At 44.7% G+C, this 21,259-nt stretch overlaps 2 protein-coding genes across 4 annotated transcripts in view; one reads left to right on the forward strand and one right to left on the reverse strand.

Moving 5' to 3' along the window:
* The window catches only part of CCDC18 (coiled-coil domain containing 18), a 69,528-nt gene extending 52,604 nt beyond the window's left edge, over positions 1 to 16,924 (reverse strand). For 2 of the 3 annotated variants that reach the window (XM_019531095.1, XM_019531096.1), the window contains exons 1-13: positions 16,696 to 16,924; positions 13,180 to 13,326; positions 12,592 to 12,760; positions 12,166 to 12,336; positions 11,258 to 11,367; positions 7,962 to 8,090; positions 6,397 to 6,493; positions 5,693 to 5,814; positions 4,782 to 5,091; positions 3,809 to 3,912; positions 3,547 to 3,704; positions 2,797 to 3,017; positions 416 to 526 (exon numbers count right to left, since the gene is read on the reverse strand). In XM_019531095.1, the coding sequence (XP_019386640.1) occupies positions 416 to 526; positions 2,797 to 3,017; positions 3,547 to 3,704; positions 3,809 to 3,912; positions 4,782 to 5,091; positions 5,693 to 5,814; positions 6,397 to 6,493; positions 7,962 to 8,090; positions 11,258 to 11,367; positions 12,166 to 12,336; positions 12,592 to 12,760; positions 13,180 to 13,326; positions 16,696 to 16,748 (1,902 nt within the window). In that variant the 5' untranslated portion in view covers positions 16,749 to 16,924. The remainder of the gene's footprint in view (positions 1 to 415; positions 527 to 2,796; positions 3,018 to 3,546; positions 3,705 to 3,808; positions 3,913 to 4,781; positions 5,092 to 5,692; positions 5,815 to 6,396; positions 6,494 to 7,961; positions 8,091 to 11,257; positions 11,368 to 12,165; positions 12,337 to 12,591; positions 12,761 to 13,179; positions 13,327 to 16,695) is intronic. The other variant, XM_019531097.1, reaches the window with a different exon arrangement.
* A 662-nt stretch (positions 16,925 to 17,586) lies between these two features.
* TMED5 (transmembrane p24 trafficking protein 5) overlaps positions 17,587 to 21,259 on the forward strand; it is a 15,816-nt gene continuing 12,143 nt past the window's right edge. Inside the window, exons 1-2 of the mRNA XM_019531099.1 lie at positions 17,587 to 17,805; positions 20,706 to 20,803. Of these exons, the coding sequence (XP_019386644.1) occupies positions 17,623 to 17,805; positions 20,706 to 20,803 (281 nt within the window). The 5' untranslated portion in view covers positions 17,587 to 17,622. The remainder of the gene's footprint in view (positions 17,806 to 20,705; positions 20,804 to 21,259) is intronic.

Here is a 21,259-nt window from a genome sequence, read left to right on the forward strand (position 1 = left end):
AGCTTTGGACTAGCTCCACTGTTGGAACGCAAGGGCTGGCTCTGAAACCTCGTGAACCAACGGACACCCTATAGATTAAGAGACACTAACTACTTACTCTAAGTCGTCTGCTTGTGCCAACTCGGCAAACCTCGAGGGCGGTTAAAAAGCTACCTCAATTCCGCCCCACAAGCCGCGCGCTTGCACAACTCCGCAAAGCCCGTGGCTCCCCTAAGCGGTGCCGGAACCGCTAGCCCGGCATTTCACCACACTGTTGAAAGCAAAATTATCCAGATTATTAAAACAATATGACCTATGCTGACAGATAATATTGGCTGTCTTGCATAATGAAGATTCTTCCACTGCAAGTACACAGTAATGCCCCCCCAAATTGTAGTTTTACACGACTGGAATTTCTAAAGTGAAAGCTTCCTACCATAATTTCCTGTTCCAGTTCAGCATTTCTGGCAGCCGCACTAGAAAAAGCAACTGTCTTTTCTTCCAGCTGCTTTTCAAGTGCAGAAAGCTGAGAGGACTTTTTTGTTATCTGAAAATAAAACATAAACCATTAGGAGTCATAGAACAGCAAGAGAAAATGCACATAGTAATGTACATAGCATAGGTACACCTTGCTGAGAGTAATGTGAAGACGACTCTGTAGAGGAAAACAATTTCACTTGACCAAGAGGGCTCCTAAAAGGGATGGGAATTCAAAGGCTAGGCTGGCCACTGAGTTTCCAGCCATAGGGATGTGTATCAGCAGCAGGGGCAATGAGTGGCAATAGCGGTAACCCTCATGCCGCAGCCACCACCAACACATTCATTAATTTGTTAAACCAGTTATGCAGCAATCCTGTGTTGCACCCCCTAGCTGCAGACAGAGATGATTGAAGCAGGGCTCGGGGCTCGGAAACAGCAGCAGCAGGCAAGTGGCCAGATGTAAAGCCAGCCCGGCTCTGTGGAGCCCCCCAAAGCACAGGGCCCAGGGCAGTATTCCCGATTTGTGTCCCCCTTCCTTCCCCTCCACTCCCCAATGATACTTTAACTGCCCTATTTTCTTGCACATCTCTCACGTAAGTTTTGGCTGTTAAAAAAAAAAAAAGGTGTCTGAATTTTTTCTTATTACATCAAAATCTAAATGTGCACGTATTTGTTGACAGCATGAATACATCCTGAAATAACCGTCTGTTTCAATCGCTAGATGGCACATTTTCAACATAAGAATGCAAACAAAATTATACCTTATACTGAAATTTCAGAACTAAGTATTTCTGATGTTAAGAATACACTAAGATGGATCTCTGTCTTAAAATTCTTTTTTCCCCAATAAATGTTAATTTAGACAAAATTTAAAACAGGCTTGCGTCCAAAAAAAAAAAAAAAATGATAATAATAAGTTTCAAAAAAGGAAAAAGTAGTCAGTTTTGTGTCAACAATGATCAAAGGGCATCCAGAATGATAAACTACAAACTGCATCATACAAGAAACCCACAGACCAATATACATATCTGCACAGAATCAGCAATCACCCTAAATACACCAAAAAAGCTGTGATATACAGCCAAGTCCTCAGATACCACCGAATTTGCACGGAAGAGAACACCTGGGATTGCCACCTCACCAATCTTAAAAAGGCTTTCATCCAACAAGGACACTCCTCCAGAGAGAGAGATTGCATGTTTGAAAGAGCCACTTGGATACCACGTGAAGTACTGCTGCAGTACAGAAGAAAAAACCCCCACAAATTGCACACAGCCGGTTATGACATATCACCCCTCCCTCGAGCCCATACAGAAAATCCTCAAACAATTGCAACCCACACTAGAAAGAGACCCTATTCTTAAAGAGATCTTCCCAGAGCCAACCATCCTAGCCTTCAAACAAGCACCGAACATCACTAACTTCATCACCAGAAGCAAACTTCCTCAGGCCCAGAACACACCATATGGATCCAGACCATGCCATGACAAGAAATGCAAAACCTGCCAACACATCTCCATCACTCCAACAAGTACTACACCCCACAGCAGAACCATCAGCATTCCCAGATCTTACAGCTGCACCTCCAGAAACGTAATATCTCATCCAATGCACCAAATGCCGGATGGAAAATATGTAGGAGTGACCAAACAACAACTGTGCACCAGAATGAACGCACACTGGAAAGCTATCAAAGACAGGAATACCCAATTACCTGTCACAAAATTTACAATTACAAAAGACCAATTACAAAATCACTCTCTCTCCAATCTCTCAGTCCTGATCCTCCCATCCCTTTTAGGAACCCTCTTGGTCAAGTGAAATCGTTTTGCTCTACAGTCGTCTTCAAAACGCTTCCCAGAGATGAGCCTATGAACTCCACTTCATCAACCTCCTGGATACTAAAAGTCATGGACCAAATATAGACAGTGGTTTTATGACACATTATAATCTGCCTGACATCTAACTCCCCAGGTACTTCTCCACCATTCATCCCCCTTCTCTCCCTGCCACACAACCTCTCTCTCACCCACTGACTCCTCAATCTACATCTTCACTGACTGCCTATCTTGTATGCATACCAGCCCACCCTCTGGCTTCTTTACTTTTCATTCCATCCAGAAAGAGCACACGCCAACCGCTGAAACTTCCTCAGCCCAACAAAGGGTTTCTGAACCCAAAAGCTTGCTTAAAATTTTTTTTCCAACTATTTAAGTTGGTCTAATAAAAGTTATCAGATTCACCCAAAGAACCTTGTCTGCCTATGTCCTTCGACCAACACGGCTACAACCTACACCCTTGATCAAAGAGTATGCACTTTCAGGACTCCTAACTTACTTCTCTCTCTAAGCGACTTGTTTTCGCAGCCTTCTCTAGCAGTTCTTCCTGTATGATCTGAAACTGACTGGCTCTCTGGGACATGCTGGTCTTTAAAGAAGAATTCTGTTCTTTTGCATTTGTCAGCTTAGCATGTAGTTCTTCTATCTCTCTAGTATATCTTCGCTTTTCCTTTTCAAATTGTTTGCTGATGAGCTCCAGCTGTTGGCATCTTCTCACCTCTTCTTTTTAAGAAAAGAAAAATGTTTAATTAATAGACAAAATTAAAACAAAAGAGAAAATCAAGACATTCCTGATCAAGAAGAAAAAGATCAGTATGTCAACAAGTTGCCAGACTACCTTAATGTAAGACCCTGCCTCAAAACTAACCTCAACAATTGGATATAGACATAAGAATTAAAGGAAAACTTAAGACCTGAGCATAGCAGACAAGACAGAAACAAAGTTTTCCATTTTAATATATTCTGTGGCTGGTCCTGATCCAGCCAGAAGCAGCTCACTAGAAAAAAAGATTTAAAAAAATGCATATCAAGCCCTGGGACAATGATAACTTCCAAAATAGCTAGTGATTAGATAATCCTTGCTGTTCTTAAAACACCTGTTAAGTAATTGCTAAAAACATATTATTTAAATAGATTAACAGAAAATTGAAGCCCACAAAAATGTTAATGCAGATTCTGTGCTTACACTTAAATGTGCATATGTCAGAAGGAATTTTATAGATTTGAAGTATAGTTTCATCTTGCTCACCTGATCGATTTCCAGTCAGTTTTACAGGTTCTGTCTCTAGGCCATATAATCTGCCATTTTCTTTTTCCTGATCATCAGAAAGATGCTGAACTACTTTGCTGACAGTTAGATTTGCCTGGAGCTTTTGAATTTCTGCTTCTTTCATTGCCAGTTTAATTCTGTTATAAAGAAAAGGGAAATAAGTTGTAAGAAAATACTCTTTTCTCTCTATCTAATTACCACTCTAAAGTGTAGCCATAATTCAGGAGCCTAAGCATTGTACCTGAGGTCTGCAATCAGGGATTTATTTGATTCACAACAAGAGGCGCTGTTAGCTTCTTTTGTGGAGGAACTGAGCAGCTGACATTTTGAGTGATGCAATTTAAACTGCAAATTCAGGGAGGGAAAAAAGAAAGGAACTAATGCAAAAACAGACTTTTTATTTCTTTGCAATACAATAAAGTCCCTATTTTGTACAAGCTTAATATTCTGTATGGCACATAAGCCAGTATGTACAAACATCTCCATCACAGCCATTTTGACAATTCCAAAGTTGCACAGAAAGTATGTTATTTGATTTTTACAGTGTATCCCTTTCCCATTTATGCCAAATGGACTGACCAGTATCCACCTCTAACCCTGCTCTTTTTGGCCTTGCTGCATATCTACCTCCCTAACCCTGTTCCTCATAAGTCTCCAAACAGACACTCACTTTAGGTATCTGGTGCCTACCTCCTACCCAGGAGATAAAATTTGCCAGTGAAAGTTCTAGTTTGATGCATCGGGACTTTATTCTGATGACTTACATGACACTTGCCAGTCAAAGAAAGCTCATTCTCTGTGGCAGAGTTACAGGCTCTACTGACAAGGGAACTTTCCCTAAATATCTCACTTCTTCAGCCTACCCTGTCTTCCTCTTAAGGCTGGAACAGACGGACACAATGGACATTTATACACATAATTTTTGTGCTGAGATGCACCAGAGATCCAATATGTCTGAGCAGACTCAATTAATCACAGACTTCAATGTGTTTTAGTTCAAAAACGTGCCACCACCATTTTCTCAGCACATTTTGCCATTTATACAAATGCACGCAAGTCGCATTTAAAAATGCCCTGTAGCTCAGGCACTGTCTAATAGACACTTTTCTAGCTCTCGGGATTAGGTAGGTCTAGCTAAGCAAAATGTCCATATAATATTCAATTAGGATTAAGATGAACAATACATATTTAGAATAATATATAAGTTGCCATACCTTTTCAGATGCACTCAATGACAACTGGGAAATAATACTTTCCAAAGTGCCCAGCTCTTCTCTTGAATCTTCAATTTCTTGGTGACATAACTTCAGGCGATCATTCTGCTGTGCAGTAAGTGCTTTTAGCTCTACATTTTCACTTATTAGGGACTTTTTCTCTTTTAGTATTACTTCCTTGTCAGTAAGTTCACTCTCAAGCTTAAGGATCTTCTGTTTAGACTGTGTCAGCAATGACACAATTTCAGTGTTTTTTTCTTCTAGGCACTTAATTTCTTCTCTTGTGCTGCGATTCTCTTCTTTTATTAGTCTAGTGGAACAAAAAAAGTGTATATAATGCAAAAAATACATTTAAATAAAAACTCTAGGTGAGTGGAAAAAATTTGCTATGACTTAAGGCAGTGAGTGGTCTCCAAGGTGCGCAAGACAATCCACTGGGGTGCAGGAAGAAAACATTAGAACTTCTATTTATATTTCTGTTTATATAAATATACATATATTGGGGATGCATGCTCAAAAATTTTTTAGTGATAGGGGTGCACGATGAAAAAAGTTTGGAGACCACTGACTTAAGCTACTAAAGATTCTGGTGGAAAGGCACCCCTTACAAAAACAGCTTAACTATCTTCCTTCATCAGTATGTCTAAAAAGAACTAACTACACTTAGAGAACAGAAAATTTGTCATTTGCTTGTAATCTTCTCTCAGAACAACTAAGAACAGAAATAAGAATGAGTTTCATTTCCATATTAAAAAGGTACCACTAGAGAGCTGAATCATGGCAGTGGCAACCAATATGGCTTGAACAACTTCAAAGATGCACAAATTCAGGAACAGGACAAAAATGTGCATATGCACATGCGCACACACCTACACCCCCCCCCACACACACACACCCCCTTTTTTTTTTACCTTAATTGTTCTTCTGTGCTTTCAAGTTCATTTCTATAAGCAACACATTTTTCATGCAATTTTTCTCTCTCTTTTTCACAATTAATTAAATTTCTCTCTAAAACTTCTTCTTCAGCCTGAACCTAAAAAGACCATTTTCTTTATTATCCAATGAATATTTAAACTGTTGTTATATTCTGTTCTGAAGTTAGAAAGAGCAAGAGGAAAGAAGTGTTTCTCCCTAGGTGCCAACTTTTATTTTTGCCACGGTGCCTACAATCATGCCTACCCGGCATCTTGCTCCCCACAGCCCCTTGGAACTCTGCCAGCCCGAAAGGGGAAACCCACCATTTCCCATGTTTTTCCACAAACAGAAAACCCAGATCCCTGCACAATACTGGGAATCCGAGAGAAATGCTGTTTCCTGAAGTCATGCAGCCATGGACCAGGACTTGATGTTCCCATTTCAGGATTGTCCCACCCAATTAGGGATGGGTGGCCACCCTACCTCTTCCCAAGGGAGGCAAGGGCCCTCAGGCCCCTACGTACTCAGAACCTAAGTGAAGGGGTTGGAAATAAGACACTCTAGCTTCTTTCTCCCTTGTACTGAATAAAACTGAACTAACACTATAAAACACACACTATTTCCAGTGAACTAACGTATTTCTGTTTCTATTTTAAATCCTAGCGGTGTGGCCAAAAATTAAAGATAATCAAAATCTTACCTTTTCTAGTTTTTCAGTTATTTTCTCTCTGTATTTTTTTAAAGCTTTAGTCAGTTCTTCAGCATTAAACAAAGCTTCATTTCTTTGCAGTTCTGCTCTACACAAAAGGGAATACCATATATTTTTTAAACAGGGCAGATTCAGCACTACTATAGCAATCTCTTCAAATTACCCAAAAGCAAAATATAAAGAGTAAATAACTAGCATTAAATGACTAGCCTTCCTTTTAACTTCCTGGTCATTTTAGATATATTTTCTAAATAAATATCAGCTTAATGTCTTATATGAATGAATGAGTCATCTATTTAGCATCTGGTTTACTTGTAATAATATTATATTATAATTATTTGGATGTATCTTGATACAAGGCCAAGAATGTAGAAGTTCTCTGCGAAACCCTCTTAAAAGTACCCCATAATTCAAGCCTAGCCTTCATCTGGGCAGCAACCCTTACATTAGGCGTGTCAAATTCACAGGCCCTGTGGGCTGGATGAGCAGTATGGGGCCAGACCATGGGCTGGATTGGGCTTGCAAACTGGCTCTTATACCTAACAACTTGGCCTCTGCCACATTACACTTAGAAAGCATGTTTTTCTTTTTGCAATGTAAGACCTCAGCCCTGCAAAGATTTACTCATACAAAGAGCTACATTTTAGGAATAGCTGCCACTGACTTCTCCACTGTGTAAAGGTAAAGCAGATACTTATGCAGAATCAAGCCACAGCTCTTAAATATGTGTTTTGAAATAATTACCATGTGGATTCATTAAAAAATATGGGGGGGAAGAGACTTTTGACTCTCAATATATTTAGTTTCAACCTTAGCACTTTCTTTATAATTAAAAAAAGACAAAAAATAGGTACCAGTCAATTTGTTTAGCTAAACTGCCTCAATTAAATCATGAAATAGAGAATGAAAAAAGAAAACAGGCCAACTTTTATATATTTTTGTACGTTACCTTCAAATCAGGGGTTGCCAACTGGGGGTACACATATCCCTGGGAGTACTTGGGAAGGACATTTTTTGTCCTTTTTTAGTTTAAAAAAAGTGCTAAGGTTGAAACTAAATATATTGAGAGTCAAGTGTCTCTCTCTACCCCCATCCCCACGATGTAGCTCTTTGCATGAGTAAATCTTTGTAGGGCTGAGGTCTTACATTGCAAAAAGAAAACAATGCTTGTTAAGTGTAATGTGGCAGAAGCCACTGTGTAAAACTGAGTCCTGGTCCATGTCCAGCTGCCGAGGGGACCCCTCCCCCAGCTTGGCGATGGGCCTGTCAGGGGACCCCCACTGCTTGGCAATGGGTCATTGGGGAACCCCCCCTGCTGCACATCCAGATGGGGGTACTCACCAGGATGGGTACACACCTCAAAAAAGGCTAAAAACCCTTGCTTTAAAAACACAAGATCTTCCTATTTCATTTAAAAATATCATCTTCTCAAACATCCATAGAGCACAGAAATAAGCCAATGCCATAAAATAACCATCTAGTATTGGAGGATAGGCATTTCCTCATTAGAATGCTATTTTTTACTCAGAATTTGTTGTTTGTAATTGCATAGTCACCTCTTTCTTTGCTTGCTCTGTTCAATTAAATCCATTTTCAACTTTTTACATTCCTCTTTAAACCTCTGCAATATATGCTCTTTTTCCACCACCATCTTCTGGCTGTACTCCAATTTATTTTCTGCATCTCTAAAAAAACAAAAAAAAAAGTTGTGTATGATTAAAAAGCACCTGTCTAAAATAAATTTATATTTATTTCAATTATTTTAAATAACATTTTATATTATTTGATATGTGACACTTGATTAGAAAACTGTTATGTGCGCATACAGGACTCTGGATGCCACAAAAAATACAAACAACTAAGGAAATTACCTTGTACAAATTTCATTCAGAATTTATCAGACTGCAATCAGATACTGCCATTATGACTAGAATGCAGATAGTGGTGGTCAGTAAAATATTTGTTTTAGCCTCACCAATGCAGGGACAAAGGATTAAGTGTTCTTATGATGTCCCTGCCATATTGAAAGGGCAAATGAGACATAAGGGTTGTATCATATATTTTTATACTGCTTTATATATCAGTGGGGTTGTTTTAATGTACTGTTTCATTTTAAGCCTATACCCATCTTTTTCCCTTCTAAAAGAACTATAAAAATCATAGTGGCATCAATCAGCATGGGGTCAGCCAATGATTGGGTACCTTGCAGACTTGACTTTTATACCTGTAATATTTTTCTACATGCAGTAAAGACATCGGTTCAGGGAAAAAGCTGGTATCAATTTAATTGGCTCTCAACCTTACTGGTTAACAACTGCTGAAAATAAATACACTTTGCATCTGTGAACTTAATTTGAACAGCATAACAAATTTGTTCAGTGTATAATGGTTCTATATCAGTGGTCTTCAATCTTTTTTAGACTCAAGGCACCCTGCAGAAAACAACAGCTCTTAGACTTTTCACTTGTTTCTTAACTAGAAAAAAAAGAGAGTAATTTTTGTTGCAAGTAACTTCAAAAGAACACGTGTCAGAATGTTTTTGACACTGGATTCCAGTATGAAATTCGTGGGTTTATCTTGCAAATCACACATAGGTGTTTGCACACCTAACAGTTCTAATATTGCACAACACCCTTAAAAGGATCTTGCAGCACCCTGACAATCACTAACCTAAGTGGTTATAGACCTGCTATGCCTACATAACCTCAGTTATAGGTGCACATTTGTGTTTACCCCAATGTCACAGAGCTCTCAGGTGCCCTATGACTGAGAGCAGACATGGCTCGGGAGAGACCCCTAGTGGCGGGAAGGGGGAAGTGCAGCTGCTAGTCACCAGGACTGCGCAGGTGCTGGTTGCCCTAGCAACCAGGGAAACCTAGAGACAGGCAGAAGGCCAGGAGGGCAGTTCCCCTCCCGCAGCCCAGGGAGGAGGAACTCAGCCAGAGCAAAGGGGAGAACTCTGATGGTCGGAACATCTCCTGGTTCCTGCTGGGGGTTGATTTTCTCTTGCTCTCTCTCTCTCACTCTCGTAGGGAGGGATTCGTATTTTTGACGAGAATGGTCTAGCTTTTATGTTGTAGCCCGGGGGCTTTGCGTTTTGTGTTTACTGTTTCACCGGAGGACCGGATGAGGCTATTAGGGGTTGGAGGAGGCCTCATAGGGACTCCACAGTAGCGTGGAGGTTCCTGGCGCTGGAGAGGTTCCTGGCGCATGGGCCCCAGCCCTGGAGTTTGGGGGCAGTGAGGAGCCCCAGAGCCAAAGGAAGGGGGCAGTGAGAAGCCCCAGAGCAAAAAGGGGGGGCAGTGAGGAGCCCCAGAGTTCGGGGGCAGCGAGGAGCCCCGACTGAAGGGGGCAGCGAGAAGCCCGGAGTTGGCATGGCCGAGAAGTCCCAAAACAGGCAGTGTGGGACAGGCTGGAGGGCGCCGGTAGGGGCGCGGGCTCTGAGACGAGCTAGAGGGCGCCGGTGAAGGTGCAGGCGGAGGGATAAGCCAGACAGCATCCGCGTGGCGCAGGGAGTGGGACAGACCTGAACAACACCAGATACATCTGCGAGGCTTGGGCTGCGGTATAAGGGGAGGAAAGGAGCTGCAGATAGTGCCTAAGGCACCAAGACAGAAAATAAGCAGCCTTCCATTTGATTAAGATCCTTCAATCAAGCAAATAACAACAAGGCGTGGCAGGCAGGAAGGTGGGCGGTTGGCCCTTGATCGGTGTTGCGGGGCCACGAATAGACGGTCCCGGGGAGGCACAACTGTCACACCCAAGTAACAAACTATGTACTCATTTTATCACAATCCTTAAAAATCACCACTTACTCTCAGAATACAGATCATACATTAAAGACTAATTATAAAATTCCACAAGAACATACACATAGGACAGACATAACATTTGAAGTGCTTCAAAGGGTGAGTGGACAGATATACAAATAACCCTGTAGAAAACAACAACTAATTAGAAGCACTTCAAGTTGAAGTGTTGCCTGTTACATGCACACACACTCAGTACTGAGTATGATAGGGAAAGATTTTGTCTTTCAGCACCCCACAGTGCTCTGCTTCCTACCCCATGCAAGGAAGGAAGTGAGGAGAGTGGGTCAGTATGTTAACAAAAACTTTCCTGTACATTCCACCTCTACTCTACCAGAGCACTCTCCTACCCCCCCAAACTACGAGAGTGGAGACCCTCTGCACCCCTACCAGAACCAGGAGATCAGAGATCCTGCACCTTTCTAGGAGCCAGTTGGGAACTGGCTCTACTCCTTGGCCAAAAAGGAGGAAGGGGAAGAGTGGAGCTGCAGGTTGCAGGAGACTGTGGGGTACAGAGCACTCACTAATAAGGAACTGGAACCTGGTTCCTGTCAGAACCGGGCGGTCTGCAGGGTCTCCAGCCTCCCACTTCCAGTGATGTGGGTGGAATTGTTCTGGGAGAGCAGAGGCAGAGTACACAGGAATATGCTCATTGCAAGTCCACTCCAGGGGAGTGAAGTGGAGCTGCAGATTGCAATCTCCTGTTGTGCCTTCTGACTAGAGAGAATGCTGCTGCATGCAGCAATTTTGAAGCACTCCAGCCAGCAGGTCTGGCAGGGGATTGTGCATCTGTCTGTGGCCGAAGCGCTCCATTATTTAAGCACTTTAAAGTGCAGCTGCATTTTGAAGACTTTCAAATGTTGTTGTCTCTACCATACATACAGCTATTCCTCAAGGAGAAATGTCAAGATCTAGAAAAATCAGCTCTCAGGAAGAGCATCATATTAAAAATAATTAGCATGCAGTGTTTGCCTACAAAAATCTATGAATTAAAGAAACAGACCATAAGAAAGTACTGATCAAAGGGAAAGTTTGTTTGCTACCTCAGAACTTTATCTTGAGCTGTAACTTCTGCTTCCAAATTTACAATCTGTTCTTCTAACAAAGGAATATTGACTGAATGAGTACCTAAAGCTGATTCAAGAAGAGAGATCTGAAATACAAACATATTTGATGTTTTGTTACAATTTACAGATGTAGCCTAAAGAGCTGTTAAAAAAATGTCTGTGGTACGTTGAGCCCTGTGAAGAAAACTGTCATGCCTACATCGATTCACTTTGACTTCAACACTTCCCCTTCTTCTCACTACCTTGCCAGATCCTGAGGTTTCCTCCTGTCTATGCTACATAATAAAGTGATTTGTTAACATCTGCTGTTGACCCTGGATTTCCATTTTTCTCAAGTATTTTTTTTTATTAACATGTTAATTAAATTGGCATTTATCTGTGGTCTGCAATACCCCTTCTCCCAATTCATAACTACTTCTTAATACATTATCAGACAGTGGTTTTCAGTTGGAAGTAAGATCTCCCTCAGCTCTATACAAATCTCTAATATTCTGACACGTCCCACTATACAGATATAGAAGAATTTAATTTAGTTCAGGCAGACATACTGTAGACTTACTTGTGTATAATTCTTAAAATATTACCAAACTGTTTCTTGAGCACTATAATTCATATTGAATAAGTATCTTTATTTAAAAAAAAAAAATCTTAAGCTGTAAGCTCTTGTGAGTATGGGATGACTTTTTGTTTCTTTACTTGTACAACACCTAGTACAATGGGCTCCTAGTTCAAGACCAGGGCTCCCAGATGTTCCAGTAATACCAATAAATCCTAAAAAGATTAAACCAATGGGACAAAAGCATATTCTATTCAAAATTACAACACAGCTTTACAAAATATATTTCTATCGATATAGCTGACATTCAGCCAGTTAAGATACTTACTCTTGTTTTTGACTGAGCTAGTTCCAAGTTGATAGTTTCAATTTTATTCATTAGGCAGTAGTTCTGAGAAACAAGAGATGAATTTTGCTCATGAAGAATACTTAGCTTCTCTTTAAGATGTTCATTTTCCTTTTCCATGCTTTTATTAAAAGCAGCAGACACGGAATGAGACTAGAAGTTAAAAAAATGTTTTTATACACACACACACACACACACACACACAAATGCTTTTTTGCAGGACAATCTTACTTAAGTCATAAAAATCATAATTTCTATCAGTAATATGTCATTAGGATTGACTTGTCCAGTGTTTACTATACATCTGTTCAAAAGCTTAAAAACATAAAAAAAGAAACATTTATACAAGTACATGTATGTGAAACAGATACAGGGTCAAAATTAATAATATTGAGAAATAGTATTTACTTTGGTTTTGGATTTCTTTTGAGGAGTCCTGTCCTGGTGGGACACTTTACAAGCACTCTTCTGACCTGAATAATTTTGATATTCACTGCAATTAGGTTGAATAAGATCTTCTAGTGACAGTCCCACAATTTCAGTGAAATGGGAAATGCAGTGAGAACCTTCACTTGAACTAATAAAAAAAACACAGTTAAACACAACAGTAAAGCACTTCCCCAGGTCTCAATAAGGTTATTTTAAACAAAGAATTCAGCAGAAGCAAAACATAAATAAAGCCAGTTAGTTATGATGATAGTGTATGGCACAGATTTAAAACTACTGGACATGCAAAAGGCCTACTACTTCTGCTTCTGCCTTTAAGTAGGGTTGGAGTGTTGACGTAATTGTGATGGCAACTGGGAAAATAGAAGAAGCAAGGGTTTTTTGTGATGTCTTTTATAGACTCAACTGTAGAGTTGGGATAAACTCCTGTCTCTGTTAGAAAAGATTTCAGCCACATAGTGCTCTTCCTCAGGTCTGGGAAAGAAGCAGATACAGATTCAGCTAGATGGTTTAAGCAAACTAAACCTCTGCCCTTCCATACAGACATACCTGGAAAGCTCTTCCCCTAGATTTTGCAGACTTCTCTCAGTTTCCTTCAGCTGACTCCTTAGTGCCACAACATTTGCAAGCAAGAATTCTTCCTCATCTTCATTTTTATGGCCAGTCCAAAAATTAGATTCCATCTCTACTGTCTGTCTAAAATTTCATAAGTTCATAATAGTAACATTGATTTTATTATTGTGCATCAGAAAATAGTAAATTTTAAGGACATCAAAAAGGCCTTGTTTAGAGTTGTTTTTCTTATGAAAATACATACTTAGTTATAATTTCAGGCCTGTATGTAAAGAAATTAGAATTATAGCCAACTAAAAATTATTTTTATACTTGTTCTTTTCTCAAGCTGGGAAATTTCATTAATTTTCATGCTAATTTTCCTGTGGACAAACGGCTGAAAAACCAACTTCCATTTAATTTATTTTGTGATCTATAAAACATATTGATAAGCATTGTGTACTTTTAGTGTATTAAATAAATGATACGTTGTTAGAGGTGCACTGACACATTGGTCCAATATCAGATCGGCACCAATATAAAGAAAATTGATTGCATCAGAAATTGGCCTGATGCGGCTGATAATCTGGCTGATAATTTGGCTGATAAATGTCCATGTATAGCATGTAGACAGTGAGGAGCACAGCTCGGCAGCTTGGAGAGGAGTACAGCCTGGCAACGAGGAGGCAGTGAGGAGCACAGCTCAGCTGGGGCCGGGGCTTGTCAGGGGGGTGGGGAAGGAGGAGAGGGTGGCTCCCGTCACTGTGCACTGCTGGTCCAGCACTTGTCCAGCAGCTCCCACCGCTAGTCCAAGAGGGCACAGGGGGGCGGCCTATGCCCGCAGATCTGTGCAGGGCTGGTCAGGCCAGGAAGAGCCCCATGCAGATTTGGGGACACATGCCCTCCTGGACAAGCAGCGGCAACAGCGGCAGGAGCCACCATACCAGCGGCTCTTGGATCAGTGGCGCACAGCAGTGGAAGCCACCTCTCCTCCTCCCCGCACCCCCCAGACAAGCCACAGCTCAGTTTGGCACCCACTCTGCCCCAGCTGGGCTGCACTTGTCTGAGCCCCACTCCTCCCTCGCTGCAGGGGCTTTGATCTGCCCACCCACGCCCCTTTCCACAGCAGAGTTACTAACTGCATGCAGCTCTCCAAGCTGCCAGGCTGATATCAGAAATCGGATCGGTATCGGCCAATATGCCTCCTTAAAAATTGGCTATCGGTATCAGCTCCAAAAATCTCTATCGGTGCACCCCTAAATGCTACCCAACAGAAATTGTGCTTGTGACCTAAGCTGCACACATATACATTATTCATGCATACACAGGGTGCAGACAGACATAACACTTGACCCCTTCCAAGAAAGTCACCTTTTGGGAACCAGTTCACAACTGGCCTGATTTAAAGTAGGAGGCAGGGGGGCTGGAGGAGGGGACCATGGGAGGACCCCTGCCAGCCCCCATCTGCTCCCCCATCCCCACCCCAGGCTCCCACCTGCTCCCCCAGCCACCCCATGGCTGTCTTGCCCGTCCCAGCTTCTGGTGCTTTAATAAAAAGCCCCCACTCACCAGGTACTGCCAGGCAGGGGGGAGAGGGCTGTGATCCCTGTTGCCCCCCACTATGTGGGGGGCTCTGCCTTGCTCTCCCCGGCCCCCTCATGGCTGCCCTGCCCAGCCCAGCTCTGGCCCTTTAAGAAGAAAAAAATGGTAAGAAAAACCCTGTGACTCACCAGCTCCTGCAGGGGGCTCGTGCAGACCTCCCACATGGTGCAGGGCAGCGGGGATTGCCACCCCACTGGACAGGAACAGCAAGTACAGGGGTTTTGTTTGTTCTTTTTCTTAAAGGGTCGAAGCTGGGGCAGGCAGGGCAGCCATGAGGGGAGCTGGGGGAGCAGGGGGGGGTCAGGCGGCTGGTGCAGAGCCCCCCCATGCAGCATGGGGCAGTAGGGGGCAGCAAGGATTACCCCCCTGCCCAGCAGTTCCCAGTGAGTGGGGGCTTTTTTTCCTCTCCAAGTGCTGGGAACAGGGACAGGCAGGGCAGCCATTGGTAGGCTTGGAGAGCGGGCAGGGGATGGGCCTGGGCAATTTGGAGATTTGACAGCAGCAGAATCTCCGAATCAGATTTGGCTGAATTGATTTAGGATAGTAATTCAAATCACCAAATTGAATCACTGTCCCCCAAATTGGCTGAATTCAAAGCAAACACTAGCTGATTCACACAGGCCTAGTAAATACCCAGTGGCCAATGTCCCCTTTCCCCAGTATTCCCTGAGCACAGGAGAAAGCCCCTGAATGGCTGGACGCTAAGGAAGATGACGCTAACTGCAATTTTCCGATTGCCCTTCTCATTAACATCGACCTGAATAAAGATCATTCCTGCACTTCAAAATCTGTGTGAGGTGCCCAGGTGTGTGGCAGGGGAAGCTGCTTCAATGTTTCCAAGAGCTGGGTGCTCTGGGGCCGTCAGAGGTTTTGTGGCTTTTAAAGAGTACTTTCTCCCCCAAGTCTTCCTGGGGGTATGCAAAGGGCTGTCCCTAGGGGGTGGTGAATTGGGGCGACCGCCCTCGGCCCTGTGCTTTGGGGGGCCCTGCAGAGCAGAGCGGAGTAGCAGCGGCACAGAGCTGGGCAGAGCCACAACTCCACATCCAGCCACTCACTACCCCGCCTGCTGATGGTGGCAGTGGCAGCTTCTTTGGGTCCAGGACCCATGGGATCAGAGTGGGGGCAGGGCCCTGCATGGGCTGATTTGCTCTGGGCCCCACACCCTGCTCAGGCCAGGTCTGGGTATGAAAGTTAAGAGCCCTTGTACTGCAATCAGAAAATGAAAGGTGGCTAGGGTAGCAAAAAGAATACAAGTGTACTGTGGGCCACATTCAGACACATCTAGCTAGTCTTTTACTATGTGCTCATAAGACCTCACTAAATGAAATGGCACATTCTCTAACAGCTGTTGTTCCAACGTAGTCTCTTAGACTAGCTCACACAGAGGATCCAGTATGGTTAAACCCAGAAATAACCACGCCCTATCAAGGCCCTTGTCTAAAACAGCGTTTCTCAACCCGTGGGTCACGACTCAAAAGTGGGCCGCGAGAATATGTGAAGGGTCACAAACTTTAAACAAGGATTCTCCTTTAAAGGAGAAAAATGTGGGAAACTGGCTTCTCCCTTGCAGACTGGCAGAGCTCTAGCCTACGAGGGGCTACTTGGGGCTCCCCCTGCCCCACACACTGGACGCCTGGGGGCAGTGGGTCAAGAGTGAGGGCACTGGGTCAGGACTGGCCATCGATGTTTACAAATAGGTCCTGGCACAAAAGAGGTTGAGAACCACTGCTGTGAAAGGACAGGCTGGTATATCACAGGCAGATTCAACAGCAGGTTCTCCGCCAGGCCTCAGGCAAGGTTAGTGCTCTGCATGTGCATAAACAAGCTTCACAAAACAGGCCCAAGGGCTTCAAATAAGAATCCATCACGTTAAAAAAACCAAACAAACCCAAAACAAACACTGGGACTTGCCGTGGTTTCCCCAGGTTCTTTACAAGAGAAAAACTGCTGCCCTGTTTTTCCATAGGCAGGAAAGCAGAGCGGGCCGGTTCCCAGGGAGCCGGGACGGGGAGGGCTGAGGAACAGACGGGACCGCGGCCCTCTGCGACCTTGTCACGTGCGGCCTCGGTGATCCGAGCCTGCGGCCCGGCAGCGGAGGAAGCCACGTTGAGACCCCTCTCCTGCCGGCCGGGCCCGGCGCGGGCGCTGAAAGGAAAAGAAAACTTCACTTCAGTGATAGCCCCTCTGTCCGGCCCGGCCCCGCCCCCCGGGGAAGAGCGCATCGCGTTGCCTAGCAGCGTCCCCCAGCCGCGGCTGCCGGCGGGCTGCATAGGGAGCCCAAGGCCGAACGAGAAGCGGGCGATGCGGGGCTGCCCCGAGGCGCAGGGGCACACCGAAGGAGGCGCCCCCACGGGCCGCAGCCCAGCTCAGCCAGGCCAGGCCAGGGGAGGGAGAAGAGCGGGCTCACCGCCAGCACAGGGCCTCGGGCGCGACCTCCTACGCCGCCGCCCACACCTTGTGTCCCAGACTGTCCCGCGCGTCGCCCGGTCCCCAGTGTTCGAACGGCGCGGGCCGTTACAACCGGCCGGAACAGCCACCACATTCCTCCTGCGCACGCGCGAGTCGCGCCCCGCCCTTTCCCTCCGGCCCCTGGGAGCTGTAGTCCGGCACCGCAGCCTTGCCGCCTCCGGCCGCGCCCGCAGAACTGCGTTTCCCACAACGCCCCGGCAACCTGCGTGTCCGGGAGCCGGGAGTCCCGCCCCGCGTGAATAACCCCTTCGGTGCCAGGCTCAGAGGCGGAAGCTTGGGCCGCTCTTCCCCAGCGCAGCGCCCTGGGGCCGGGAGGCGGCTGCGGGTCAGTGGCCTTCAGAGCCTCGCGCCTCGCCGGGCAGGGGTAGGATGGGGGCGCGGATCCTCCGCCTCGTCGGGCCCGCGCTGCTGTTGCTGCTGCGGCCGCCTGCCGGCGCCGCGGAGTTCGCGCAGTCCCTGGACGGAGACTTCACGTTCACGCTGCCGGCCGGCCGCACGGAGTGCTTTTTCCAGCCCATGCGCGCGGGCGCCTCGCTGGAGATCGAGTACCAGGTGCAGCAGCGCGCGGCGCCGGGGCCCGCGGGCGGGAGGGAGGGGGGGGCGGCGGGCCTGGGAGACGCGCCCCGGATCGCCCGTGACAGCGGGTGCGGCCGGGGTCTCCTCGCCGCGTGGCGGGCCAGTCCCTCCCGCGCGGACACGCGCTGCTGCGGCTGAGGCGGCGCCGGGGCCGGGCTGCTGTGGCGCCACCCGATAGGCCGCCGGGTGCTCCCACAGCGCCCTGCCCGGGCTCGGCCGGCGGCTGCCAGCGGCTTGTCAGCGCCTCTTCGCGCCTCGCCTCCGGGCTCGCAGATCGTCGTGGCTCTCACTCATCCCAGGCGCTTCCCAGCTCGCTTACTTCTCCTTGCGCAGGGCTTATACAGCCACCGCGTCTCGCTGCTGTCCCCTCCCCTGTGGGACCAACTTTACATGAGTGTCGCAGGTCGCGGTCTGGAGCCCAGTCCCAGGGCAGCGGTCCCCGGTGCGCTCTCCTGGCACTGCTGCGCCTTAGTGCAGATGAATGCTTTTTTTGTGACGGTGCATATTAGATTGCTGTGTGTTAATAAGGTTTTTTGCAAGCCATTGCGTATTAAGCATCTCATACAGCCATGCTCCGTGGGGAGAGAAGTGTTTAAAAAAACAAAAGAAATAAAATTTAAAGCAGAAAAATTGGCAGGGTGGGTGGATAGGAGCCCTGCTGCCAAAATTGGGCTTTCATTTTTTGCTTCAATAGGTTTCAAAGTGACTTGATTTTTAAATAGTAAAGGAAATACAAGGGCTGCTACTTGTTCATTTCTTTCCTGCCTTCTGCCCCTACATCCGGCCTATGTCTTCAACACATTTCAAATGTGGTTTTGGTAAGGCTACCAGTGACAGGGATGGTGGGGTGTTCAACAGAGCTTGCCATGGAGCAGGGCCTGTTTCCAGTCCCAGCCTACACCACTCCCTGGTTCATCCCCTTCCCATACCCTGTCCCACATTTCTCCCAGCCATCATGTAGGCAGACCTCTCTGCAGCCTGGACAGAAGTGATAATTTTCACCTGATCTGGCCACAGAAAACAGTTTATAGCTGTGACCAAGCACAACTGCATGACTGCAAACAGTTTTAAAAATGGCCAAGAGGGTGAAATTCTCACCCCTCATTCCATGAAGTACCAGATAAGGGCATTTCAAAATGTAGCATCTTCTGTAACTTGTGTCTGTGGAGCTCTCAGCCTGTGGCTGTTTTCAGAATGGGAGGGGGGAAAGGAAGCAGAGGGAATTCAGTCTGCCTGCCCCCAGACTGGAGCGGGTATATTGGAACCTTCCCAGGTGGAGGGGCTCCAATTCACCCACCTCACCATTTGGCACCAAGAACGGGCTCCCTCTGCTGCCTTCCCCCCTCCACCCTTCTGAAAATATCAAGCACTGCCACATTGCTATGGTGCTAACTCCCAACCCCAGCAAGATTCTTCTCCCCTCTGGAACCAACAGTGAACTTCTGTTTAGTCTGGGGTAACACTGTAATCCAGAAGGCTTTGCAGAAATCATTCTGAGTTACAGCTGGGAGCCACACTTCTGTCTGCAGCAAGTTCTTGGGCGCTTTATTTTTACATTCACTTTCAGCATATAAAAAATAGACTGAGGCATATTTTCTCACATGCAGTGTGCACCAGAGTAAGATGTACACCTTGTTTTTGAAAGGTAGAATGAAGAATAAAGGGTGCCTGTACACAGGCATAGAGGCTGCTCAGATGTGCTGTAAATACCATGTTCCAGCAGACTCCAGCGTCACGTGTCAGTGTCCCCAGGCTGAAAAATGGCAGCAGGGATGTTTTAACTAAAGCCTGTTGTAGTTATAGCGCCCCCTGCCACCACTTTTCAGCATGGGGATGTTGATACACATGACACTTTGGGCACTTTAATTAGAGCAGCTCTCAGAGCCACTCTAATTAAAGTGCCCCCCCACCTCCCGGAGCACATGTATAAATGCCCAAAATTCTTTCCTTGTAGTACATAACTGAGTAGTAGGAGCTAGTGAAACAAGTCTACTCATTGTTCTGCTCCCAGTGGATCAAGCAGCAGAAACTGCTCTTGCTATATTTCTCATATCCAATATGCACTCCAATTTCTGGCAGCTGTTTCTTGGAGAAAAAAGATGTGCACTGTATGTAAGAAAATTAAAGCATACCTTTTAAATACATTGGAAAGGAAATGAATCATTTGATGTTTAGAAGATGTTTGACCCTATCAGATATTCGTATCATACCAGCCCTGCAGTAGTCCTGATCAGTCATTGGGGGTTTTTTGTTTGTTTTATCTTTAATTTTAATTGTGTTAAGTAGAAAGGATTCAAGTTATAGTTGTGAATGGCTAAGCAGAAAAAAAAGTATTTAAATGTACAAGTCATGATGACTAAGTACAAGGAGAATTTTACCTATGGTTGGTTCAAGTTTGCCAGTGACAAGTCAACAATGTATGCTATGACATCCGAATTCTGATCCAGCATGCTTAGATTATATGGCAGCTTCAAAGTTAGGTTGCTAGTGATCTCTTCATTTTGGTCAGCATGTGACTAATTATTTTCTTCCCTCTTCATTTTCATAAACTCCCAGTCTTGCAGCAGTTAAAGTCAGTGTAAGAGTTGTCATTGACTTCAGAAGGAGGAGGATGTTATACATTTCCTTAACATATCATGGATAGGTTAATGTCTATACTGGAATTTGAAAGAGCATTAAAGCCTCTCTTGGAAGAACTGCTTTTAAACCTGAATTTGGCTAACTTTGTTTAAATTCTAGGTTAGGTGTATTTGTTCTTAAGAAATTGCTGCACAGATTAATACTAATAATTATTAGTAGTATTGTAGTAGTATTTAATTTTTTTCTTTCAATAGCTCAATGGCAGTGGACATTTATTTATTTTTTTGGCTTTACAGGTTCTGGATGGAGCAGGATTAGATGTTGATTTTCACTTACAATCTCCAAAAGGTGTCACCCTCATTTTTGATCGGAGAAAATCTGATGGAGTCCATACGTGAGTTTTAAATCTCTAAACTTAAACCTTCTTGTCATATACACCACTAATCGCTTCTCGGTCTCTTGAAGGCTCAGATTGAGTGTTTATTCAAATACGTTTTCAGAAAAGTTAAGTTAGGACTTTGAAATCATGGCTGTTTTTAATATTCATAAAACCTGGCTTTGGTGAACATCAGGAACCTTAAGTCATTCTTTGAAAGTTAAATCTAAAAGGCTAGTCAGTGATTGCTAGAAAATGTTTGATAAATAAGGGTATTTCAGAGTGTTTGATTTGTGTGGATATAATATGGACTTCTTTACAGAGCAGCTTGAGCTCATGAATATTTGTTGTGGTATGATGTTCATCTGTTCATTAGAGGTGCATCAAGACATTGGTCCTGTATGATATTGGCACTGATAAAAGGAAAATTGACATGATCGGCAGTCGGCTTTTTTTGGCTGATATGGTCAATAA

The sequence above is a fragment of the Crocodylus porosus genome, unplaced genomic scaffold (assembly GCF_001723895.1).
Source record: "Crocodylus porosus isolate Cpor-Errol unplaced genomic scaffold, CroPor_comp1, whole genome shotgun sequence".
NCBI classification, from domain to species: Eukaryota; Metazoa; Chordata; order Crocodylia; family Crocodylidae; genus Crocodylus; species Crocodylus porosus.